This window comes from Furipterus horrens, unplaced genomic scaffold (genome assembly GCF_987537825.1).
Source record: "Furipterus horrens unplaced genomic scaffold, mFurHor1.1.pri manual_scaffold_4, whole genome shotgun sequence".
Lineage (NCBI taxonomy): Eukaryota > Metazoa > Chordata > Mammalia > Chiroptera > Furipteridae > Furipterus > Furipterus horrens.
In genome coordinates, this window is record NW_028327174.1 from 27,428,131 (window position 1) to 27,455,337 (window position 27,207).

At 36.5% G+C, this 27,207-nt stretch overlaps 2 protein-coding genes across 2 annotated transcripts in view; one reads left to right on the plus strand and one right to left on the minus strand.

The window, feature by feature from the left end:
* ATF7IP (activating transcription factor 7 interacting protein) overlaps positions 1-16,006 on the plus strand; it is a 102,584-nt gene extending 86,578 nt beyond the window's left edge. The window contains exons 11-15 of the mRNA XM_090272876.1: positions 2,418-2,496; positions 4,659-4,814; positions 6,519-6,698; positions 8,777-8,889; positions 12,624-16,006. Coding sequence (XP_090129002.1) covers positions 2,418-2,496; positions 4,659-4,814; positions 6,519-6,698; positions 8,777-8,889; positions 12,624-13,043 — 948 coding nt within the window. The 3' untranslated portion in view covers positions 13,044-16,006. The remainder of the gene's footprint in view (positions 1-2,417; positions 2,497-4,658; positions 4,815-6,518; positions 6,699-8,776; positions 8,890-12,623) is intronic.
* A 1,932-nt stretch (positions 16,007-17,938) lies between these two features.
* PLBD1 (phospholipase B domain containing 1) overlaps positions 17,939-27,207 on the minus strand; it is a 57,491-nt gene continuing 48,222 nt past the window's right edge. The window contains exons 7-11 of the mRNA XM_090272878.1: positions 24,513-24,713; positions 24,264-24,404; positions 21,070-21,255; positions 20,198-20,304; positions 17,939-18,226 (exon numbers count right to left, since the gene is read on the minus strand). Of these exons, the coding sequence (XP_090129004.1) occupies positions 18,044-18,226; positions 20,198-20,304; positions 21,070-21,255; positions 24,264-24,404; positions 24,513-24,713 (818 nt within the window). The 3' untranslated portion in view covers positions 17,939-18,043. The remainder of the gene's footprint in view (positions 18,227-20,197; positions 20,305-21,069; positions 21,256-24,263; positions 24,405-24,512; positions 24,714-27,207) is intronic.

Genomic DNA, 27,207 nt, shown 5'->3' on the forward strand with positions numbered 1-27,207 from the left:
ACAGTTAGCTCCATGTCAAGGCTCAATAGCAACATATGGCTGGTGACTACCTTATTAGAAAACACAGTTATAAAACATTTTTATCATTGCAAAAAGTAATACGAAGTGTATGTAATATTTAAATTTCAATAAAATTAAAATTGACATAAAATTGCTATGCTTTTAAAAGTTAAGAAAAATTAATAAACAGAAGTGTAAAATCCAGTCTTATCCAACTTCTTATTATAGTATAGAAAATACACAATATTATGTATTATTCCACACTTCACAGGTTTTGAATCTAAAATATTTTACTTTATATTGTACTGTATAACTGACATGTTTGATGGAACAAACCTGTACCAGTCAAAAATCACCTGGAACAGCAAGTGACTGTATCAGACAACAAAGGGACAATACAACCAAATACACTGAGCTCTCAGTGGATATTTTATTTGGCTTAGAGGAAGAGGAATTCAGTACCAGAGAATGAAAAACACAACCAAGCAGTTTGACTAGACTGTTAACCTGCTAAAGTAATGCCTTGTCAAAAGCAACAAAGTTTCAGCTTTGAGTGAATGCCAGTTGTGGATATGAATAATAAATAAGCAATTTTATTATATAATGAGGAACAATAGTGGAAGTATATTTGTCCTGGCTCTTATAAACCCGTGCTTTGCCTGTTGATTTTTCTGGTACAAATATAATTTTTGTCATTGTGCTAAATAACTTTATGCATGTAACACTGTTGGTTTTTTGAAGATTTATTAAGAAATTAGTTTGCTATATGCCCCTTACTAGCAAATAGAATGCAGTGTAAAACAGCCTGTGATTCTTTAGAACATCACTTTTTAAGTATGTACTTATGACTAACATTTTTTTAATGACAAATCTTATTTAGTTGTACTGCTGAACACTTGAACACTTTAACCCTGTAGAAGTTGTGACTTTTGTGAGAGGTACAAGCTCTTTTCTTAAATATTGTTACAAATATGGAGTGCATAGATTCAAGGTCATGACTGGCTGCTCATTTGTCCATGACTAATGTTAAGCCATAATATTTAAGCCATCAATTTGGTTATAACATGTATTTCATAAGGGTGTGTGATGTTCTATATAGTAAATTATATCTGAGAGATACTGTGAACTCTTAAGGCAGTATTGGTGTAGTTGGGTTTTTTTGTTTTTGTTTTTTTTCTGTGAACGTCGAAGTCAGGGTTGTGGGGGTTTTTTTTTGTTTTGTTTTTTGTTTTTTCATTTACTGTTGAAGATGGCTGGAGAAATATATCGATTCAATAATCCAGGAGATATTGAAGAACTTCAGCCAGTTGTAGTCCAGTCTGATGATGAGAATGATAGAGTCAAATGTGAAAATGAAAGTGATTTAGAAGATGAAGATTATGTGGATGTTAGTTCAGAATATCCAGATACTGAGCAAGGTGATTCTAGTGAAGAAAGTGAAGATGAATTAGACATGAATGAAGAGTATTTTTGGAAAGGAAAAAGAATGAAAATGGAGGAAAATTCAATAAGAAGACAAATTAGAAAACAGCCCCAGAATGTGCCTTGACTGGGAATCAAACCCCGAAACCTTTTGGTTTATGGAACTGCATCCAACCAACTGAGCCACATGAACATATTTTTAACAGCTACTTTTCAGTCTTTGCTAAATTCAACATCTGGCTTCACTTGGAATTACTTCCCATTAACTTCTTTGTCTTTGGTTGGATTCTGCTTTACTGGTCTTTGTGTATTTGTCCAATAATTTTTGATGAATTTAAAATTTAGTAAATTTTGAAAAGTAAACCTTAGAGAGATCTTGTAGTGACTGGATTCCATTACATTCCTTGAGGATTTGTTAAGTACTTTTAGCATTGGATTTTACAGATTTGCAGCATTTGTTAACAAGTCACTTTTTCTAGGAAGTCCTTGTCATAGAAAGGTTTATAATTGTAAGATTTAGAATTGATATCATTAGTTTGGGAATGAACCTGAATTTTCTAACCTCGAGGAGTTATTTTCCTTAACTTCACAAGATGGGTGTTTTGCAAATGAAAACTTTATTGTTTCTAGTTGATCTGCAGTATATCATAAAGTAACTATGATTAGCATTTACAGTCATGCGCCGCTTAATAACTGAGATACCTTCTGAGAAATGTGTCATTAAGGGATTTTGTCATTATATGAGCATCCTAGAGTGTACTTAACACAAACCTAGAAGGTCTAGTCTATTACACATGTAGGCTGTATGGTATAGCCTATTGCCCCTCTGCTACAAGCCTGTACAACACGTTACTGTACAAAACAGCACAAGAGTAAATTAAAAATACAATCATTGCACCAGGCTATTCATTATCCTTGTTTGTCCTCATATTATTTCATGTTTTCTTTATGTCTGCCAGTGTTTCTTTTGCAAAATGAAAATTTTTATTTTTCAGAGTGGAAAAGCCACAGGAGGTGATTCAGGTGGTGTCATTGATCTCACAATGGATGATGAAGAGAGTGGAGCTTCACAAGGTATTTAATATATCATACTAAGTGATGCTTTGATACTATTTTTTTCTTTCAATCCAGTATAATATTCAATGAATACAGCTTGTTTGGTGTATTTGTATCCTTTCTAGAATGGGAGTGTTTTAGGTTAGATTTTAAAAATGAAAATCAAATCTTGAGTGAATGTGAAAAAGTATAATGAAAAACAGAGCAATTATGAGAAAAATGTAACTTACGGAACACCTGTCTTTATATTTGTTATTTCACTTGATCCGTGCAGTAACCCAATAATGCCCATTTTAGAGTTGAGGATAGATTTGATTAATAGAATACAAAGTCAGTAAGGGAACTGTGGATCCAGCCTAGGTTCTCTGACTTTCAATGTCTTATGTGCATGTGTAGTGTTGTAATGTAGATACTTTTAAGTGTGTATATATGTCATTTTGGTTATTCAGATTAATTTCATTTAGAGTTACAATATTTAAATGAAAATGAAAGTAATGTTAAAAAGCATGCATACCCCAAATCCTCAATACTATTCTGAGTTACAGTATTTGGAAATAGTATGGGATAGATATTAACCAATATTCCAAATTATTCTTCTGCATTGTTAAAAAGCATTCTATGAGTAAAACATTTCGTGGTTAAATATGCTTAGGAAATGCTTAGTAAACAAAATTACATGTTTTTTAAATTGAGTTCTTTGGGGTGACATTGGTTTATAAAATTATATAGGTTTCAGGTGTACAATTCTGTAATACATCATCTATATATTACATTGTGTTTTCACCACTCCAAGTTATATGTTTTTTTTTAATACAAATTTTTCTGAGCCTTTATTCTAATTTATGTTGTGATTCTCAGACAATGATTCAAGATACAAAGTATTTCTCAAACTTATTTGTACAAAATAACTTTGTTCACTAACATATCTGTAAAACTCTGTGGTGATAATTATATAATATGCACGTGGCAAATCTAGTATGATCAGGTACTAAGTTAATTACTACCTTAAAGACATTAAAATTAAAAACCTAAAGATTTAAAAAATTACATTTTAGTGAGTAAGATAGTTCATTTGGTTTTAGGAAAACAAAATTAAGTAGTTATATGACTGATTATGTGACAGTAACTCAGTTATTTTTTATATAAAACTACTGTAAAATTGGAAGATTTACGTCATCTTTTGTCACGGTTGAATTCATACCAGTATGACTATTCTTAAAAAGTTTCAAATGATCTGTATTGCTTTCACTATATTTTTATAGACAAGTCTAAGTATCATGAATTCCTAGAGGAAAAAAATCAATACAGGCTATTTTTGAGAGGACACAGGTAGGACTATTCTAAGTAAAAAAGCAAAGTTTATTATCAGTGCTCTTGCCATGTCTCTTTCTAGCAGCCCTTCCTCATTGGGTCTTTCTTCCATCGCTCCACCTTTGAGTGTGACTTCAATTTTCCTATTCTGAAGTGCATTATTCTCCATCAGCACTCAGTTAAATTTTCACTTGCTAAAGCTTTAAATTTTATTTACATTTTAGAGTTTTATTCACATAGAAACTTATATTTTAGAATTCTATAGGACAAATCAGTGGGGATCATTTTGGATAGAAAAGCTTTTGGTTTACACTTTATATTACACTGTATAGTGGTTACCTATTTTCAAACGCTTTTTCTGAGATGCAAACATTAATTTCATTGGCTATTGTAGACTTTTTTGAGATAGACACTATTTTATTATAAAGACTAGATAATGAAAATAAGCAGCCACCTGTGTTATTAAGCAAAAGAAACGAAACAACAGAATAATTGGGATTCAAGATTTCTGGTGAAAAACTCGTCAGTTTATAGGTATTTGTTTAGAGAATGTCCTTAATAAAGTTACATAGATATATAGGTATATATTAATGTAGGAAGTGAAATTGTATTAATTGACATGATGTACTAAGTTCAAAAAAGCCTTCTTCCATAAAAAACAAAACAAAACAAAACTATTTTTGTAAATGTGAATTAGATTCTGTGGTTTTCAAATTGGCAAATAACATAATTAAACTAGAAAGGAATTGTTTGCTAAGCAGTAAATGTGACTTACTGGCAAGCAAAAGTTAAATTTGCCCACAAAGGAAAAAACTGTATTTTTAATTTTTTTCTATTAATAATTGTAATGTCCCACTTTTAATTAATAGACACCAAAAAGCTAAATCACACTCCTGTATCAGCCATGGCTTCTACTCAGCCCGTTTCTCGGCCGTTGCAACCTATCCAGCCAGCACCACCTCTTCAACCATCTGGGGTGCCAACAAGTGGACCATCTCAGACAACAATACACTTACTACCTACAGGTAAACTTGCTGAATTATTGAACTGAAGCTTTAATTTTGTGTACAGTGAAGTATGATAGTGGGAAGATTAGACAGAAAATTCTCACTGTTATTTGGAAGACAATGTGTCTTTTTGAATGCGGCATAACTTAGTTTTCCTGACTGTCTTAAGTAGCGGCACTTATGTAGAATGATTGTATAGAAGACTTAAACTATATACCTTTCTTATCTGCCACTGTAAATAACAGAAATGAATATCGTTTCTGTAGAAGGGATGGGTGTAATTATTCCTTCTGATTATAACCAAGAATTTGTAATTGACTAATAAGAATTTTAAAATCATTCTTGAACTAGTTTTAACTGGCCTAACACTACCAATAGGAGATATACACTAATATTTTATTTGTACCTCTCAAGAAGCTGTAAATCAGACATTTCCAAGGTGTAACCTATATCTCCTAAACTGTTTAGAAACCAGTCAAGGCAATTTTTCTTCGTAAAATATCCCATTGCTTAGAGATTTAGCCGCAAAATACTTAAGTAATCACACTTCTCATTAAGGAAAACACGGAGTTCACATGGAATTGTATCCAGTGAAATTAAAATGACAGTCACCTAATTTAGATAATTTAGAAAGGTCATATGCAAACCCATGTGCAGTATCAGTAATAAAATGGGAAATAAAGAGATGAAGAGATTAATAGTATTCGTCCTTGTATACTTTCATTTTCTAACTCACATTGAAAGTTAGGATATGTAAAGGTTTAGGAGTCTTGAATAAAGAAAACTTCTTATCTGTGTATTTACCTCCAAATTGACTTTATTTATAGAACCCACTTTTCCATATGTAAGATTTCTTACTGGTTTTTATTATGTAGTTAATATGTGGTCATTTATAAAACATGATCCTAATTCAGAATTATTAACAAGAAGCTGTTAACTCCTAAAATCATTATTTTAGTTCCATGCTGTTAGTGAACATTTAGGAGTAATTTTTGATAAATATATATTGACATCACTCAAGTCATTAATGCTCACTATACCTTAGGTCTGGAGGAATGCCACCGTAGAGAAGGAAGAAGTCTTTATTTTAATGGACATCTTTTTTTTTCTTTTTTATTGATTGAGAAAGGTCAATATGTTGCTTCACGTATTTATGGATTCATTGGTTGATTCTTGTATGCCCTGACCAGAGATCAAACCCACAATCTTGGCATATGAATACGATGCTCTAACAAACTGAGCTATCCAGCCATGGCTTAATGGACATCTTACTGTTTTGAATAAGAGATGGTTTGGCTCACCTGAAGAAAATGTCAGTTATAGTAGCCAACCAGTTTCTTGAATTGTGGGGACATAGTTACTCCTTTGGATTTATATGCATTTGTAGACAGTCTGGAGGGCCTAAAATTCCATGCTGCTAAGGGCAATTTGAGATTGAGGAGAGAAAAATCTGCCCTTTTAAGTCATTCCTATAAGGTCATACTCTAGTCTAAACGTTTTCTTTATCTTCATGCGTATTACCTAGTCAAACTAAAGAGTGGAAAGACATTGGCCTGGTTGAAGTGCTCTTTTCATTTGAAGTTTGGATTGTAATAACATTATTAATTTTGGTTGGCCCTATCAAGATTACAAAAGGAGACTGGTGTCTCTATTTCTCTGTTTATTAGAGATTAACAATAGAACGTACTGTATTCTTAATATGTTTTTCTACTTTATTATTAGCTCCAACCACCGTGAATGTAACACATCGTCCAGCAACTCAGGTGACCACGAGGCTTCCTGTACCAAGAGCTCCTGCAAACCAAGTGGTTTATACAACTCTCCCTGCACCACCAGCTCAGGCTCCCCTACGAGGAACTGTCATGCAGGCTCCTGCTGTTCGGCAGGTCAATCCCCAAAATAGTAAGAGACTTCTTTTCTTGTGTATGGCCCCAAGTTACATGTAGTTTACTCAGCATTTAGTTGGGATACCTTTTATTGATACTAGATTTAGCAAAAAGTGTTTATGATAGCATATAAACCTATTATTAATTCATTTTCTTCTATTAGGAGAGTTAGCCAGAAAAATTGGACATGTATATTATATGATTTATGTTCTGTTATTGTCTTTAATTACATAATTAGGCCAGTATAATTACAGTGCCCTGTTTGATGTTAGTCTACACTCCACTTTATTAAGTGATATCTTGCCTAATTAAAAAGAGAATGATTAATTGTGACTTAGCCCAGATCATGGGAATAATGGTAATTGATGCCCTCCAATGAGAGAGAGTCTTAAAGGTATGGAATACGGCTGAGAAATGAAACATAGGAAAACATTCAAGGAAATTTGTTTCCACATACAGACAGTCCCTGACTTGCAGGGTTTTTTTACTTTATGGTGGTGCAAAAGCAATTCACATTCACCTGAAACCATACTTCAATTTTGAATTTTGATACTTTCCTTGGCTAGTGATATGCCACACAGCAATACTCTCTTGTGATGCTGGACAGCGGCAGCAAAACAGCTCCCAGTTAGCCACCCATCACGTGTCCGTGGGAGTAAACAGCTGATACTCTACAGTGTACTGTGTTACCAGTGTCTTTTTGCATATTGTGTTTTGTGTTTTTGCATGCCATCGTGTCTACAAAATGCACATCTGTATCTCCTGGTAAGAAGAGGAAGGCAATTACTCTTGAGATGAAACTCAAGATAATTGCCAAACTATAGGCTAATGTAAGTGTTCTGAGCATGTTTAAGATAGGCTAAGAATAATGTTCAGTAAATTAAGTGTACTAAATACATTTTCAACTAATGATGGGTTTATTGGGACTTAACCCTATCATAAGTTGAGGAGCATCTGTGTATATATATATGTTAATAGTAAAATAACACCACTCAAATACATAAATGTTTATGTAAAAGGTATATTTAAAGCTTAAAAAAAATTAAAGTGAATCATTAATGAACTCTCCATCAGGCTAAGAAATAGAGCTTTGTCAGTATCCTACAAGCCTGTTACATGCTCATCCTTAATTGCATCCCTCCCTTGCTGTCATCTTCACTTCGTGCTTTTCTGTATGGTTTTGCTACTTAACATAGGTTATATCACTGAAAATGTTTAATTTTGCAAAATTTAATAGCAAAGACAAATGTAACTGTTAAAAGACGCTGCAGTAATGCCATTAATAGGTGATGGCTTCCAGGAGAATATAAACTAAGCAGAGTCTTTGGTTTTTAGTGTGGCTTCAAGTTCCTCAAGTTTACAAGAGCTTTTTCTGGGGAAATCAATCAAGAGGGCCGTGAATGAATAGGTGGCAGAACTATAGTGTGGGCCAGGGACTGAATGGATGGCAGAAATACGGTCTGGGACATAGGTGACTAAATTTTCTGCTTTTGTTGCCTTGATGTATGTCAGAATAGTTTTCTATTGGGTGAAATGAGTTTCGTCAGTTGATCAGCAGAGAGCATGGAGAGAGAGAGAGAGAGAGAGCTCATACACAAGGCTAGGATAACAGTGGAGTGTTTTCCTGTTCTAGTTAAAAAGATGAGCCAGCAGAGATCTTTGTGAAGACAACTTCATTTTTTCTGTCTTTTCAGTCACACTGCTCCATTCTGGCCTGTTTGTATTGTACACGTGGCGTACCACCAGTGTTCCTGTTTTCTAGGATTTTTACTCATAGTTCTTTTGTAGGGATTCCATTTATTTCTCTCCTGTGCAGGATCTTGTGTCTTCCTCTTTCTTTATTTTCTCTCTTATATTTGTGGCACATATCCTTCAGAGGCTACTTTAGAGGAAGTTTGTTTTTTTTGCTTGCTTACATATATGAAAATTTATTCGTCCTCATGCTGGAATGATATTTGGGCTGAGTATAGACTTCTAGGTTAGAAATATTTTTTTCTTTTATATTTTAAAAATAATCATTTTACTGACTTCAAGTGTTTAATCAGTGTTCTACGAAATTTAAAATAGAATTTCTTCCTTAATTTTGTTCCGTAGGTGTCACAGTTCGAGTGCCTCAAGCAACTACATATGTTGTAAACAATGGGCTCACCCTGGGATCAACAGGACCTCAGCTCACAGTGCATCATCGACCACCACCCGTGCACACTGTAGGTGTTGGTGCTTGGCTTACAGAATTCTTAGCTGTGAAGCTGTTGAATATTACTGTAGTCCGTGTTTTTTCTTCAGTTATAGTGAAAAGAAATGACAGATCTTTTGTTTTTCCTGCAGAAGTTTATTTTAGAGAATGGAGCTTAATCATTATGAACAAATGTTCCTAGGGATGATGATCATCAGGGAACATGGAGTGTGCGGTGGCTTACAATGTACAGAAGAGTCTACCGCTGAGGCATGTGAAGTGAAAGAGACCATTTTAACTCACAGTTAAATTAAAAAAATATTTTTGAGTATTAAAAGGCATATTTTAACCCTGCCCAGTGTGACTCAGGTGTCCTGTAAACCTCAAGGTCATGGGTCCAATCTCCTTTCAGGGCACATGCCTGGGTTGCAGGTGTGGACTGTGATCGGGGGATCAGGGTGCATCTAAGAGGCACCGATCGATGTTTCTCTCTCACATTCACATTTCTCTTCCTCTCACTCTCCCTTCCTTCCCCTCCCTCTTAAAATCAATCAGCATGTCCTCGGGTAAAGATTATTTTTTAAAAAGCGTATTTTAAAAGTCATTTTTGATGCTCTTAACTTTATTCTTTTCCTTAAAACCTTATACCAGGTCTAATTGCTACATTTCCATCACTTTAGTGTTTTAATAATCCAATGGTATTTGCAATTCATTCGTTAAGAGATAACAGAAAACCAAGATTTCTTCTTAGATGTAGCCTCCAAAACAATGTCATTATCCTGTGACATGATTATAACAGGATTTGGTATGGTATACCATGTAAATGGAAATACTTGCTTTATGAGGAGGGGGAGGGATTGAGGCATATCACTTTTTACCAAGCGAAGCATCCTTTTTTTTTATTGCACATAATAATGGCTAGCACTTATCAGGTGCTTACTATATTCCAGACAGTGTTTACATAGTTAGTCCTCACACAGATCGCCCTCAGGACTCTTATTGTCCCTTTTTTATGAAACGGCAGCTGGTGCACAGAGAGGCTGACTCACCAGAGCAAGGTCATACCTCGTAAAAACTCATGCTCTAGGGCCTGTGCTCTTAATAGGTGCTATTTTTGTTGTTCTACTACAATAAAAAGTTAATATTAATGAAACTCTTATTATATAACAGGGACTCCAGTAAGTACTTTACATGTATTTTATTTAATCTTCACAATTTTATGAGGATTATTAATTTTTTTGATAGGATACTGTGTCACAAAGATGCTAAGTGGTTACTCATGTCATTACTCAAGCTAGAGGCAGAGGCAGAGCCTGTCACATATGTGGCAGTATATCATTGCAGTTGTTTGCATCTGCAAATAATTTCTTTCATTCTATACTGTTTCAGAAAGTACATAGCAAAAATCTCTTATTTATACCATAGTCTTGCAAATTTGATAAACCATTAGAGTTTTTGTTTTTAATTGTGCATCTTTTTGTTTGCTTGTTTGTTTTTACTGGATTCCACCTGTATATATTGTCTTGGAATAAACTAATTCACAGGGGGAACATTCTTTTAACTAATTAAAAAACTATTTTTAAATAACAATTTTCAAATGTATATAAAAGTAGAGAAAATAGTATAACAGTTCCTATGTACCCATCTTTAACCCTTGGAGTGCCAACATCACTGTGAGCGATGCTGACAAATTTTCCCAAAGGTGCCAGCGTCGCTCCCAGTGACTCTTTTCTCAATGGCTATAAATGCAGATAACAATGGGATAATTTGTATTTTATGTTTTGTTCTCTTTTTTTTGTACCTCAGGTTATATACTGATATAATTTTTTCTCATGTTAATCCAAATTTTGAATTACACGTGGCACTCTTAAAGTGTTAACAATTATTAGTACTTGGCCAGTCTTATTTCATCTGTGTTACCAGCCATTTATTTCTACAACCTTGTATACATCATATTATTTTGAAGCAAATCCCTGATATCATATATTTTATCAGTAACACTTCAGTAAAAACCATTGCAATGGCAAAAACAAAATAATAATTCAGTTAACTTAATTGGTTTTGGGATATGAGCAGATTCAGAATCCTAGAAGTTTAAGAACTAGAAGGGATATTACAAGTCATTTAAGCTATTGTCAGACTTCTTAAATTATTGTGCGCTCTCCAGTCAAGTTCATGGCTTCAGACATCTTCTCTTAGATTGTTAGCTATATGTTTATTTAATGTTATTAACTGAAATGCTTAAATAATTTTAGGAAAAAAGACAATTTGAGAGAGGAATTATGGTAACATGGCCAATATTCAAGTCAGTTCTTCTTTAGCCTTCAATGTTTTATCTATTTAAACTTGATTTTTTTCTCTTTTACTTTATATTTTAGCTTTTTAACTGAGATTATACCTTTTTCCAGACACGTGTATGAGTTTTTCCCACTAGGCATATGAATTTAACAGAGTTACAGTCCTTGAACTTATTTAGCATGTTTTTTCTGAGTTCTTCCTGTGTGCATGTTTCTGGTACTGAGCTTTGAGAAGGGATGGAAATTAAAAAGTCAGCATCAGATCATCACAGAATTCACTATTTAACATATGCAAGTTATCCACTTAATGAAATGCACATTAAAATGATTTTTGTTAAATGAATTTGTTAAGGAAATTTTGTTTCACAACTTTCATTCTGAAGTCGGTGAGCAATGATGTTTCACTGAGGAAAAGATAATCACCCATATCCCTATCCCCTGGCTCTCACATGAATCTTTTTTGAAAAAGTTATCACTGTAATCTTAAAACCCAGATATAATAATAATAATGTCCAGTGTTATACAAATGAATTTGACTTTTTTTTAAGTTGAATTTATTGGGGTGAGATTGGTTAATAAAATTATGTAGGTTTCAGGTGTACAAGTCAAATCTGCCATCACCATTTATCCCCCCTTTACCTTCTCTTCCTCCCCTCTCCTCCTTCCCCTCTGGTAATCTCCATACTATTGTCTGTGTCTGATAAATTTGACCTCTTAAGCTTAGAATTCATGCTTTTTCATTACCTGGTTTTAACTTACCTTTCCAAATTTATCTTTTCTTCTTCACATATCCTTTGTCTAAGTAAAAATTAACATTGCCTTTTGCCCATACATTTCTGTGTTTCTGCTCATGGTTTACCTATTGGCAGAAAGGTGCACACAACTTTTTTGATGTTTCTAAATCTCATCTTTCACGGTCTAATTTAAATGTAACTTTTTTCATGCAGCCTGACCAAGCACATATTATACATTTATCATTAAATGTATTCATTTATAAGAATATACTATGTCTTTGTATGGAGAAATAGCTTTAAAATGAAAGCAGAATTGAATACTCAAATTTTCTATGATAGACTGCCACACATACTATTTTAAAATGTTACATTATACTAAAATAAGAAGCTGTAGCATAGAGAATTAAATCATAAATTATTTTGTTAGAAGTAGATGATGATTTCAGTTTCTCTCAAGATGATGTTCCATTAGCAAGAGCTTTTATTTCCCAAGGAAAACTCAATAGGTTAGAAAGTAGAGCAGGGATTATCTCAGCGCCATTGTTTGAGATATGTTTGGTTGCACATCACCAGATAAAACTTGACAAATGTATAATAGTATGGTATTCAGTATTTCCCCGAATTCTTCATAATAAAATGACCTCAGTAAGCGATCTCTAGTGTGTCTTAGTTCTGCCTCTCAGAAAAGCTCTTTCTATAGTCATTATAAATGAGCATGGCTCTTCTTTTGTTAGGATCCTCCACGCCCCGTGCACCCAGCACCCTTACCAGAAGCCCCACAGCCACAGCGTCTGCCCCCAGAAGCTGCCAGCACATCTCTGCCTCAGAAGCCACACTTGAAGTTAGCACGAGTTCAGAGCCAAAATGGCATTGTACTGTCCTGGAGCGTCCTAGAGGTGGATCGAACCTGTGCCACTGTTGACAGCTACCATCTCTATGCTTACCACGAGGAACCCAGTGCCACTGTGCCCTCACAATGGAAAAAGATTGGAGAGGTAAAGGCACTTCCTTTGCCCATGGCATGCACTCTCACCCAGTTTGTATCTGGCAGCAAATACTACTTTGCAGTACGGGCCAAGGATATTTATGGACGTTTTGGACCTTTCTGCGATCCTCAGTCAACGGATGTGATCTCTTCTGCCCAGAGCAGTTAAACCTTGGAGCCTTTATCTCCTTCTCTTTGAAAACTTCCACTTTTTGGTCTTGTTTTAATCTTGTGCATGATACCCATTGTAAAATCTACATTGTGCAGGATTTCTTGGACAGATGTGTATATACACTACATTTGTTTATGATCAGAGTAAAATAAACTCAGCCCATAAAGCAAGAATCTTTTCCTGGACAATTCAAGCTTTCAGTGTTTTGAAATGTAAACATGCACCTTTAGTTTTGAGGCTGGGAATATGTATGGGTGTTTGTGTGGGTTTTTTTGTTGTCGTCGTTTTGTTTTCTATTTATGTGTTTATTGCTGTGGAATCTCCCATTTTCATTCTCAAATTTACCTCTCTTCTAGTATGAAGTAAGTATTGATAGATCAAAGGATGTGAGGTATTTAACTGGCATGATTCTGCTCCTAAGGGATCTGTTGTAGGTTCATAGTTAAATGATTTTAACAGAATCTAAACAAAACCCAAAGGGAAAAAAAAAGCAAAATGGTTAAGTAGTTTAAAATAGGTGAATTTGATACAGGGAAGGATCTGTTCACCTTTTGTTTTTTGTCTCTGAGTTGTTAATTTGGTGAACAACATCTGCAATGGCCCCTCACTTTTCTAGTCTTTTACATTCATTTTGTGCCTTAAAGATTGACTATAAAAATAAGCATGGCCGTTTGTTATTGTTGTTTACTCTTCTCTTTCAGCCTTTAACCCTTCATTTTTCCTTCATGTCCACAAAATATAGCACACTCCCTCAAATAGATTTTAAACCAAGCCTTTTATATATATTCTTTATCAGTGGCATTACTACATTTAACTCCAAAAATTTGACTTGCTATTTTTTTCTTCTGAGAATGTAAATGCTTTTATTTTTGGTCACTATTTAAATTAACTTTATGTAAAGCAGACCAAGAAAAGATCATATGTGTAAGAAAAATTTCCTCCAAACTTATTTTAGTACCTATGTTCACCCTGTGTTAGAAATTATGGAAGCAATTCTAGTTTATTTTATTGCTCAGAAGCAATAAAAGGGAAGGAAGTAGTCAAATTCACAAAGTACAGTGAGCTGAAATATTAAAGGGAAAGATCCATTATCTCTATTCTCATATCATTTATTCCTTTTGTTAACTTTTAACTTCATTTTGATGGTGCCAAATTTTGTCTGATATACCCTATGTCAGCTTTGGATAGCATTTACAGTATATCCTTTGGGGTCATTTTATGTACCAATTAGATATAACTTACAGTGCATCTGTTTTCCTCTTCAAAGTCCATCAGATTCAGTGTAGGTCTTGCATTTTCCATGTGAGCGCCAGTTCTGGTGGTACCAGGCAGTTTTTGAGTATAGTACAGGACTGCTGGGCTACATTTGGGGATGGGAGTGTGCTTGGGAATATTCTGGAAGGAATTCATGGTGTTTCTGAAATAATTTATCAAGTCATCTTCCCTTACCACATCTGAATTCATATTTCTACCTTCTGAAATTATACCTCTTGGAATTGTAGGAGGGAGCTATCCCTTCTATTAATGCTGCTTTGTTTGCAACTTTGACGGTTTGTAATCAGAAGCATTCTAGTTGTGAAGTCTTTAGAGACTTTCACTGGTCAGTGTATGTTGTGTTAGGTGAGAAGTTTGATTGATGCTGAAGAAAGCCTATGGATTGCCAAACTATCAATGCCCCAAAACCTTCCTTTCACTTTCAGAAAATAAGACCACAATAAGAAAGTTTCCATGAACCAAATTTGCCAACCAACTATGTAGATAATACTCACTCTAGGACTAATGATGATGGTAAAGAAGTTGCCAATGTCATGCCAATGAAAATTTCAAAATGGAGATATCTTCTAGATGTATATGAACACTTCTCTGTATCTGCATGTGTATACTTTTCTATCGGCAATGGTTGCAATGTTGATTATGTGTTCAAGATCATTCCTGTCTATACAATAGAAAGCTCATGTTCAAAATTGGTTTTTATTGGCCGGTTTTGTGGCCATATGATACCAATTTGCTTATCTAGCCTAGAAAAGGTTACCTTGGTGAATGTTTTTATTTATATTCACTAATCCTTTTTTAAAAGTTTTCATAGCATTATAGAATCATGTGAAGAAAAGCCCAGTAAAATGAAAATATTACATTATTTTGGCCTACATGGTTTTCTGTCAAAAAAATTCTCAAGCAGTAACCCTAAAAATAGATTTAGTACAGTAAAATAATTTCTTATTCCAGATGGTGGAAGGAAGGTACAAAGAAAGATTGTAATTATTTGAGGAACAAGCATATTGTAAAAAGCCTCCTCAAATTAACCTGCCATGGGATTTATAGGCAACACCTATATTGGATTAACTGGAAGGTGCTAGGCTAGAACCCTGGTCTTCTCTTTGGGGCAGGTTTTAATGTTGGTGAGCACTTTTTCTTTGATTTGTTTCTTTTGGGAGACAGAATGGAGGGCTCAACTAGAAATAGCTCCTGATTATAGACTTTGTAGCAGTTCACACCCCATAATAACTTTTTATATTTCGTGGTACCTTGTCACCAAGTTTCACAAACAAGCTCGTTTATCCCATTTGGGGAATGCAAGTTTACTAAATTTTTAGCCTGACAATGCTTGTATTAAGTATTTCTTTGTAGGAAATCTGGAAATTTCTGATATTTGAAACCAAAATGTAGGATGTTTATATGGTATTTAAAGGTAACAGTAATGTTTGTTACTCTTTACTTTGCACTTCATTAGAGTACTTTTTACTATCTTGTAAGTGTGAGTAAGCCTCTTTTCAAAGTTATGTTATTGTCAGTAAGTTTATATATTACACACAAAGATAACATCTGTTGTTAACAGTTAACTTGATGAGGTAACTACCGTATATCCCTCTATTTCTCTGTACTCTTTAAAATATGCAGCATATTGTATACTGTTTAACACAGTAGAAGTTAATGAGAAAAGTGGAGAGCTTTCTTCCATGACAAGTATTTATTGGGGTACCATTGCCTCACAGTAAGATATTCCCCACTCACCCCACCCCCATTGTCAAATAAATGAGAGATTTATTTGAAAATAAAGTTCTAGAGCAAGGACCTTAGAATCTTAGGTACATCTCCGTGAAACTCCTTAGGCAGGCAGCACCATACAGTTCTCTTACTGTATTGCGTGTTAACTTAGGTCTTGTTGTTTGCTCTTTTGATTATATTTTCTAAATTATTATTTATGCAACAAGGTAAGTGTTAATATGCATGACATGCATTTATCTTGTTCCATGAATTTTCCAGTACTGTACAAGATTAACAAAATAATGCCTGTGATATCCTCCTCTCTTGCTTTTGTAAATGTGATTTTTGGCACTGTGGAGTACTGCAAAGACCTTCCAAGTGTTCTCGCTGACTTTCCTTTGTGGGCTATTTCAGTATCTTATGATTCATATGTCATTTTAATTTTATCATTGATTAAGTGTTGTTGGCCTGTTTTATTCTAATTTCCAGGAAAAAAACCATGTCCCAGTATTAGATTATTGTAGATAACTTTATCTAGAACCAATGTATGATTTTGCCTTCCTTACTGAGCAAATGGATGCTCCCCCCGCCCTTTTTTTTTTTTTTTTTTTTTGTACATTTTGGGACAAAGAAAAAGATTAGAACAGTTCTTATGAGGTGTTTTGTTAGCATGGCGGACTTACATAATTCCTAAACTCTATTTCTCTTGAGCCAGCCAAAGGGGAGGAATGGGGCAATACAGTTTTATCATGCTAAATAATTTTTTTTTTAATTTCTAGAGTCAGCTAAATACCAATCATGTATATTTAAATGATGTACTTTTTAAGAAGTTTTGTTTGTAAATAAGGTAACTGGGCAATCAAACACTTTTTGGGGATTCTGGTTTTAGTATCTCATCAGCCATTTAAAAATTAATTATAAAAATAAATCCTTGATAGGAAACTCACATTTTGATTTTTCTTTATTGCAGTTGAAAGTGTAAATAATAAGACAATGTAAGATCTTCCTATGCCTAATATAAACTGGGCTATAACAAGTTGCCCTATTTTTATTAGGTTTCAAAGGCTTTTGTGTTTTTTGTTTTTGTTTCTTTTTTTCCTAAATGTACAGTAGACTGGTGTCGTATAAGTGTTAACTGTAGTGGGATTTTGTCCAGCAAGCCTGAAATTTATACTTTGAAATAAACTACTGGGTTTTTAACATTCTGAGTACTCTGATTCATCCTGATTATTCTTGGCCTTTGTGTTTCTTTCTTTTGAAAGTCTCTCACCTTACGAAAGATCACCCATTAGACTCTACAATATGGTTTATTTGACAATACCACACCCCTAAAACCTCATACGGTTCTCTAGCTTTGAAGGAAAAATGTTATGCGGAGGTGCTCCCAGATTAGATATGCTGCTTTTCACTAACGAGAGACAACATTAAGGTTTGCTTTGGGTGCCTAGCCTGTACCACAAAAAGACTCAGCTGATACCTGTTAATGCCCAGAAAAAAATCACTGCATTGCTCTTAGAGGTTCCTTTGAAAGCAGTTCTACCCTTCCCTGGGGCTTTATCATTAAGTCTGTCAGCCAGGGAAAGGAGGGGGAAAGAGTGGGGAGGGAGGAGCACAGGTTTTTCCAGGGCCAGGCCTGAAAGTGGCACTCATCTCAGATTCCATTGGCAAGAATGCTTATCATGTGGCACAACTACCTATGGGAACCTGGGCTATGTAGCCTGTGTGGCCAGGCATAAAAGAACATGGATTTTGATGAGTGCGGGAGCAGTTTCTTCTATACCCTCTTGTATGTAAGTGTGTATGCTGAAGCCTGGTATGGTTATTCACATACAGTGTTTCTGCTGCAGTGCTTGCTACAGTGAATGCTTATTAACTACAGAAGCAACAGTGGGAAGTGAGTGACAGACTGAATTTAATAATTTTATTAAGACTAATTTTGAATGGAAAAACAATGCCTTTGGTATCTTTATTTGCAGCCTTCTAATTCCCTTCTGTTTCCTCATTTCTGTCTTTCATTTTATGCCAGGTTTCAGAATTGGTTTCATGGTAATAAAATCAAAGTTGTAGGCCTCTGGCATACCCTCATGTAGAGTTTTGTTGAACCGCGTCCAGTGAAAAACAGGGAGGCCATCTTGTACCGTGGGGCCACTAATGGCATGTGCAGTGTACTCTGATGCTAGGTAGAGATCCGCCACCTGAAAAGAGAAGAGGGGGACATTTTAGAAAAACCATTTGGAAAAAATGACTAAATCCCTATTTTTTCCTTTTTTTTTTTTTTCTTCTTGCTCTTTTTCCAAATTCACAATATTAGCCCCTTTAAAACAAAATCTTGCAAGCTTCCACAATAGGCTTTTTTAAATTCATTTGGCACAGAAGTGTGAATTAACCAGTAGAAGGATATTCTTAACATAGCCAAAGTGTGATATCTGTACTCAAATTACTCGATGAAAATTCTAGCCCCAAAATTTATTGAAAAATAATTTCCATATGACAGTTCTCAGCTGTAAAGCAGGCTAATAACCTTACTTCCCAGAAAAGTTGTCATAAGGATTAGTGAGAGCAAATGCTAGTTGCAGTGCTGAGAAAATATTAATTCCTCGATAAAAGTTTTTGTTAATCACTACAGTAATAAGAGTTATAAAGTGGAACTCAATATAAAAAAACGAGACTTATGGTTCTCAAAAACATCTGAACACCAGGTAATAGCAGATCTTAATCTTAGAGGGAAAAGAAGAAAATGTCTCATGACTTCTGATTTTCTCCATATTCAAAATGACTCAAGAGAAATAAAGTATATCCTCAACATAAACTTTTCTGGTGAAAAATTAGGCGTCTGTTTCCAGAGGAAAGTAAAATTTGACAAATGGCAGGTCATCTTGGATTCTCCCAGACAAGGCAGCAGAGGTGATTCTCTTCGTATGTTCCGGAATGGCTATGACACGTTGCACACTGTATTGAATGTTTGCAAATGCCATTCAAAAGAAAAATGCGAAAACATTTCATTGGGCCTTCTTGTATGCCAACCTCTGTATCTACTAATTTTTTTTTTTCACATTATACAACATATTGAGAGTCATTAAGGCTAAAGTTTTGCCATCACCACATAGCTAAAAAGAAGGGTGAGCTGAAATGCAGACTGAAGCATCTCCTATTTAGGCATTAGGCTAATAGAAGAAATAATGTGTGTGTACGTGTGTGTGTTTGGGGCGGAGGCGGGCGTGGCATTTTTACAGTTTCAGAGCCGAAGACAGAACAGTTAACTCCTACCAGATTTCTTCCAGAATTTAGGACTGGAGTTGCAAATGAGAGGACATGCTGCCCTTGGCTGGTGTGGCTCGGTGGAGCATTGTCCCGTAGACCAAAAGACACATGCCCAAACCAAAAGTTCAAAAGAATGTGGTAGAATGATTCTCTCCAACTAAAAGAGCTAACTTGTACCTTTGGATACCCCAAACCGAGGAGTATCCAGGTAAATTTTTTAACAACAAGCTCTCTGAGGAAAAAAAGGCCCTGATTTATAGTGTTTTGGTGTAAATACTGCCACCATGGCTGATTTCAAGCTATTAATACAAAGTCAACTGTAACAAACGGTTCTCACAAGCCTGTATGACCTAGTTTCAGACCATCTCTGCGAACATAGTACCTTTAAGACACATTATAGCACTTTACAATCCTAGCATGGTAAAAACCCTTTAGTGATTTGGTATCTGGCCCAATAATTGTTCCTTCAGCTAAATTTAAGTATTATCACACTGCTCTCAATAATATGTTCCTTGGATTTGGGTCCAGTCTGGTAAAAACATCACTGTCATCAGCATCATGATGTGTACATTTTCAAATAAGCCACTAAATCTGTTCTAAATATCTTATAGACATTAAATGTTTATCCTTCCCAACAACCCTATGAGGCAAGTCCTGTTATTTCCATCTTACAGGTGAAGCAACAGAGCATTGTAAGATTATGTGATTTAGTATTAAGTGACAGAGCAGCGACTTGAAGTTAGGCAAGGGCACCTATCACTAGAATATTTGTAAAAGCTGAATCCTGAATTGAGTAGATGATTAGAAACACTACTGTGCTCTATGCCACCAACACCTTTGCAGTTTTGCCTTTGAATACGTGTAGAAACGGGGGAAATTAAATTCAAAAGCTAGTAGCATGTTACCTTCGTATCATAGCAACCTCCAGGACTTGGGTCATGTGAGTTCAGGTCTTCACGGCAGCAGATGGTATTGCATGGATCACCCTTACTATAAGGATCCTTCTTATAATCTAGGAAACAGAGGTGGGGACAAGAGTGAGCACTGTTTTTTTCTGAGATACTACTGATCCACATTAAGCCTTCTGGACCTGCTAAAGCCTAGGTAATCAGAGAGTATATACCCGAGGGGCCTCCACAGCCTAGCCTGCTCCCAGATCCAGAAGTCTCCTTTGGCTTGTGCTAGGTAGAAGCAACTGCAAGTCCCCCAGGCCCAGCCTGCTCTGAAGAACTTTGCACAATGAAGAATGGATGGAAGAGAGATTGACAGGATAAATGTGCATCAATTTTTTTTCAGCAAAATAAATACAAATTTGACAAATTTGACTTTGATACTATTCGAAATGAGTAGTTTTTGTTTTATTGGCTGCTTCTGTCCTTGGAAGGAAACCTGTGTTTGCAGGATGGGGGTGGTAGTTAAAAATAAAAAAAGTACCTTGAGAAGTTATAGGGGGGATAAATGGTGATGGAAAAAATAATAATAATAAAGAAAAGTAAAATAGCAGAAGCAAAGAAAGTACGCCATATGGGTTATTCTCTTTCACATACAATTTTTTCAATAAAAAAAAATCTATAGAATCTTTTCCTGTTATTTTACAAAACTGGGCAAAATCCTGTTTGTTGAGTGTAAAATATGTATAATATTAATTGAATGCTAAATAATTCAGTAACTTCTTATAATTCCTTCTAGTACAGAGATGATAAACTTACATGGATTCTTTATCCATGGGGAGGAAAAGGAGTTTTGAAGAATGATTCTTGAGAAATGTGCTACGTACTGTTGTATCGCATGATATATTTCATGGATGCCATATCTGTAACTCTCCCTTGATCCCGCCGGAAGATTTTGGCTCGTGGAGCCAGATCATAAGTGTAGTCCAAACCCAGCTTCTGAACTAACATTGGATAACCGCTCCAGTTGTAGATTTTTTCATGAAAAGGAATGTTGTAGGAGGGCCAATATCCTGATTTGGAAAGGAAGGGAAGGAAGGGTGGGATTGACAAGGAAGGGTGGGGTTGACAAGGAGGGAGACAGAAAAGGAAAGATTGGGAACAAAGAAATGTAATTAATGATAGTTGTTTCTTTTTTTGAAACCTGGCACAAGTATGTAATTACAAAATGATATTATATAGAAAATGAATCCTGGCAGTCAACTCTGTAATTTATAGAATTGGTATACCTCCAGATTATTCCATTAAAGGGAAAAGAGCACCAGAATTCTTTGGTTTTCATCCCCAATTCTTAAAGCAATCTATTGACTAGAGAATAACCTTAGTGTTTATAAAGCAAAGTGAAGTATAACACAAAGTGGTCTAGGGAGCTCAGTTCAGTGGACTTGGTTAGTAGAATGCCAAAACATGGTTTCATAATGTGGTCCTAATGGGGAATATGCCAGGTGCCAGTCATGGGAGCGTGGAAGAATACAGTGCTGGGCTTCAGAAAACCTGAATTCTAGGCTTAGGGCTGAATAACTAGGTCTTAGACAATTAATCTAATTTTGTTTTTGTTGTTGGTTGGTTGTTTTTTAGCCAGGGGGTGGGGGAGTCCATATATGAGGGGATTGGAAATGATCTTTAAGGTTCCAGTAGGCTTTCAACTCCTTTGACTCTAGGCATTCATAATGGTTCAGCTTCATTCAAAACTTGATAGTGTGCCAAGGCCACTAGTCGCTGAGTAATCAAACATTTGACACAACGATAGTGTGATCAACATTTCAGGAACATCTCAGATTATAGTATCTGGAGTTATTGCCTATAGGACAGTCAGTGAACAGAGGGATATCTCCATCATTCAGAGACCTCTCTCTGGAGGTATGCTGTTATTGTCAGGCTCTTAGGACCCGGATGCTCCAGCCTTCAAGGTTAAACCATGAGGGTTTCAGTTTTGAATTGTCATGCTAACCAAGTAACCACCTCATGATTTGACTTCTCAGATGAATTTTCCTCCCAGAAAAGGAGATAGGTCTGCTACTTGGTAGTATCTGATCTGCTTGGCAATTGCAGTTTTCAGCTTACTTCTGTTCTGTGCATATTATGTACATGTCATTAAAATGAGCCATTCCTACCCATATTACAAAATTAATTTGGAGACCTGGGGAACTGAGGACCAGGCCGTGATCCCTACGGTCCATAGTTTATCTTGGTTCTGTTCCTTCTCGTTAATCAGCCCATCTATTTCAACAGTTTCCTAATTAGTCTCTTGTCTTCTCTCTGATCTCCAGTCTATTCTTACTTTTCAGAAACTTCCATGTCCTAAAGGATAAAGGCTAAACTGCTTAGCACAGCAGTTCTCAACCTGTGGGTTGCGACCCCTTTGGGGGTCAAACGACCCTTTCACAGGGGTCGCCTAAGACCATCGGAAAACACATATAATTACATATTGTTTTTGTGATTAATCACTTTGCTTTAATTATGTTCAATTTATAACACTGAAAACACATGCTGCATATCATATATTTACATTACGATTCATAACAGCAAAATCACAGTTATGAAGTAGCAACAAAAATAATTTTATGGTTGGGGGTCACCACAACATGAGGAACTGTATTAAAGGGTCGTGGCATTAGGAAGGTTGAGAACCACTGGCTTAGCAGGCTATACGGGGCTGATATATTCCCCTGGCTACCTTTCACTTCAGAGCCTTTCCTTTTGCTGTCTTGAGCTGATAAGTTTCTCAGTCACACCAGTTCTCATGCCTTCATTTGTTTGACCCCATCTCCTTGCCAAATTAGTGAGCTCCTTTTTGGACCTTTAAACCGCCACTCAAACTTCATCTTCACTTTCACTTACTTACTCAACAAATATTCATTGCGGACTTATTGTGTGTGTCAGTAAGTCTAGCAATGTGCTCAAGAATTTATAATTATCTCAATTAGTTATTTTTATAATCCTGTGAAATGATAAAGGTTTGTACTCCCACATCCAAAAACTCTGTGGGGCTAGATGTGTTTCAGAATTCAATTTTTTTTTGTAGATTTTAGAACAGCAGTGGAGTTCATATACTAGATATGGCATTAGTCTCTGAGGGGAACACCTCATGCTCAAAGATCCTGATATTTCCGTAGCCTAATGTATGAACAGTATCTGGAAGAGAGGAAATAGAGACTATAAATAGGCAGTTCAAGGTAGTTCTTGCTACCAAATGAGCTGAGAAGACCAGGTCATATTTTGCTATCACTTGAACAAGGACTCCCCCCACCAGAACAACAACCCCCCCACAAAACAACTTCTGGTTTTAGAGTTTTGAGGTTCCAAGAATGCAAAGTTACAGATGTGACGGTGGACCTGTCCCATTACTGCCATGTTTTACAGATGAAGAAAATGAGACTTAGAGTGAGTAGTTTGCCTCAGAGTTTGAGGAGCAGGCAGAGATTCAAACCGAGGCAGTGTGGCTCCAGAACCTGGGCCTCAGTGTCTGGGCTACGTTCTTGTTCTCCAGAACCGCCTCACCTGACCCCTCCCACTGACAACGGCTCCTTTGGTCTCCCTCCCCTTGCGCACAGTGAAACCTTTGGTTAAATCAGAGCCTACTGCCCTTCTTAGGTTACTGGGCTCTATAAAGGCTGCTTTCTGTGCCTACCAGACAGTGAGTTCCTGAAGGGCAGGGATTTTGCACCCGCACCTGAGCTTTCCTCGCCCCCGCGCCAGCATAGCACCCCCACAGATACTTGCTGAACTGGACTGAAAGCTTAACTTGGGAACCCAGGAGAGAAGGTAATATTTAGAGCCGTGGGAGTCACGAGATGGTGCATGCCTGGCTTTTACACACATGATGCATTTTCCAATCTACACTCTGTCGCTTAAGAGTCTGAGATGCAGGTTTTGCACATTGTGCTGAACCTGGGAGTTCTTTCCCAGTGTAACTAGCAGTGGCAGTCCCATCCTTTCTTCCCCAGCACACACCCCTTCATCATATACTCACACACACACACTCTCAGCCCACTTCTGACTTCTAGCATGAAGAAGGTACCTTTCCGTAGGACCTCGGTTTGCTCAGAATATTCTACATATGAAGGAATTTGCTCCACGATGTACAGAGTGCCTGCGTCAAGGCTGTACTTGGGCTTTACCTTCTTCAGGTCCAGGACCATGTATTGATTGTTATAGGTGCCTGAAATATTGAGAGAGACATGAAACAGGGTGGGGCCATGGCTTTCCTGGTTAACTTGAAATCTAAACATAGGTACATGCCTAGAAGTTACTCTGCAGGGCCACTTACCAGAGTTGTGTTTGGAAAATATCTCTGCCCACTGCCTGCCGTCACTGGCCATCATATTGGCCACACGAACCCTCTGCCAGGCCAGGAGAGACTGGGGTGTCACAAGCTTTAGCAGCGTTTTATTATACACACTATTTGTGGTCTGCAGCAACACCAAACCACTGCTAAGAATGTAAAAGTCATCCAGAGACTCGAGGAACCCTGTAGGAAAGACAAATATACAAATCAGCATATGTATATACGAAATTGTAAACCGTCATTTAGCAGAGAGCTTTACATACACGATGCATTTTGCAAAGAGTATCAGTAGTATTATCCTTGGCCTACAGTAGCCTCTCCCAGCTTTGGCTCACCTCTGTGTCAGTTACTCAACTGCAGTTTATAAGGGTGTCAGTGAACCCCCATTCCTGGATTCACCACTGAAATTTTTTTGATTTTATGATTTGGGATGACAAAAATATTTTAAATCAGGATTACTCCAATTTCCCAACATACTGAACAGAAATAGATCCCCACTTGATAGGATTTTGCAGGACAATTTTTCAGGGAGTGATATAAGCAGGGTTCATTGTTGGATTATAAGAATATAATCTTTCTTTCTTTCTTTCTTGCTTGCTTGCTTTTATGTATTTTCCAAATTTTACATAATAAGTCTAAATGACTTTTATAAATAAAAATCTACATTTATAAAAGTGAACGTGGTTTTGAAATGAGGATATTGACACGCTGGGTCAATTCTTTTTGTAAATGATGGAGGCAATACAAAAAAATCAGTGAAGCCACAAGTACTTTTTAAAGACTTATTTTGTGCTTTATGCTGTGATGAGTGTGTTGAAGATCAAGGAACATCAGACACAGCTGTTACGAGGACAGAGGGTATACCATCACTGGCAACTAGCAGGGACAGACAAACTGTCAGTGCTCAACAAATGAGAGAGAAGGGCCCCAACACGAGAGTTAGAAGAAGGCTGGATGATGACTTTCTCTGGTGCGTCACCGACTTTCACCGCTGTAATACCACCTTATCACTTTTGTTGTATCTGATTACTACCTGTGCTATTGTTTACTTAATATTTGTCCTTAAATCAACTCTCTTTTCAAATTTAAAATACCTAACCTTGTCACATATAATAGTACCCAGAGAACTATGGGTTTAATGTTTTCAGGGTTTTTTTTTCTCCCCAAACCAACACATTTAAATAAATTCATTTCTACTAACATGCCAAAAAATACTGGTCCGCGACCCACTTAATACCACCTCACCAGCACTATGCATGCCACACATGTCTGATGCATTCGTAATTGGGGAGAGCAAGATGAGGCTCACAGAGGTGAGGACATCTATTCAAGATCAAAGAGCCATCTCCTGGCAGAGCGAAGATGCAGGTCCTTGATCCAGGTCAATGCCCTTTCCACTAAGTCTCAACACCTATGCTCAGCCTCACGACTCTTCCTCCCCTGGCTTAACGAAGGCTGGAAGAGGAGAGCTTCATGCAGGAAGTGGACACGGAACTAAGTGTTGTCCAGGAAAAGAGCAGACAGCATGACAGGTAGGAACAATAATACAATCAAAGGAATAGAAATGGCATAGGAGAGTGGAAGGTTGGGGAGGGGGAGGCCAAAGAAGTATTAGAAAATGCAGTTGGATGGTCATTCATTCGTTCTCTCAACAAGCCCCTGGGTAGGTAGGGTGGGGTCAAATACAGGGATCGTCTGAAGCTAAAAGTAAGACTTCAGAGCATGGATGTTTGCCCCTCTGTTCCTTAATCCCTTCCTCTGATAACCTGGGACTCAGTGTTATCATTCAGCTCACCAGTCTAATTTTAATTTCTGAGAAGGAAAATGACACACAGAGCCGTCTCCAGCTGACTCATATGAGCCTCCCCAAGGCTGTGCAGAAGTGTGTATAAAGGAGATAAGGCTGCACACTCCAGGTGGTACGAGGCTTGATGGCAGGCACCCTTGAATGAAGTTTGAATGGGCAACCCCTCTGGAAAGTCACAGCCTGGACATAGGATGCATGGCTAGACAGGCAAAGTGGGGACAGATTTCAGTAATCATTCATTGACCTCTTGGGCTGGGGTTGTTTTTTAGTGTTTAAGCTGTACAGCCATACTTGGCAGCCTTGAGGAAGCTTTCTAGTAGAAAATCCCTGTAGGATGGCATGCTTATTTCTGGCATGATCAACTTGCTAATTTGCTCCTTATTGTAACGATTTCTATGGACACCAGAGGGCAGGCATTCTTTAATAGTCTGAGTGAATGATACTAACATGTAAGGAGTGGTCTTTCATTCACGAGCAGGCTATTTATTAAAGATGGAAAAATGCAGGCCACCCAGAATTCTGGAACAAAGAGGATGAACCGGCCTGTAAACACTCTAGTCAAGGAGTCCAGTTCTATAGTGTAGAGTTTAAGATTTAAAAAGAAGGAAAAGGCCCAGAGTTGGGGCAAAGTCTTGAAACGTTATAAGGAAAACAAATGTTCTTTGACTCCATAAAATTATTTTCTGGCTCTTATCTGTCAATGGCAGTTTTGGAAAGTAGACTATTTTATTTTTTCTTTAAAAAATTTTTGTTTTCAATTACACTTTACATTCAACATTATTTTATATTAGTTTCAGGTGTATAGCACAAGTGGTTAGACAATCATATACTTTACCAAGTGTTCCCCCTGATATTTCTAGTACCGACCTG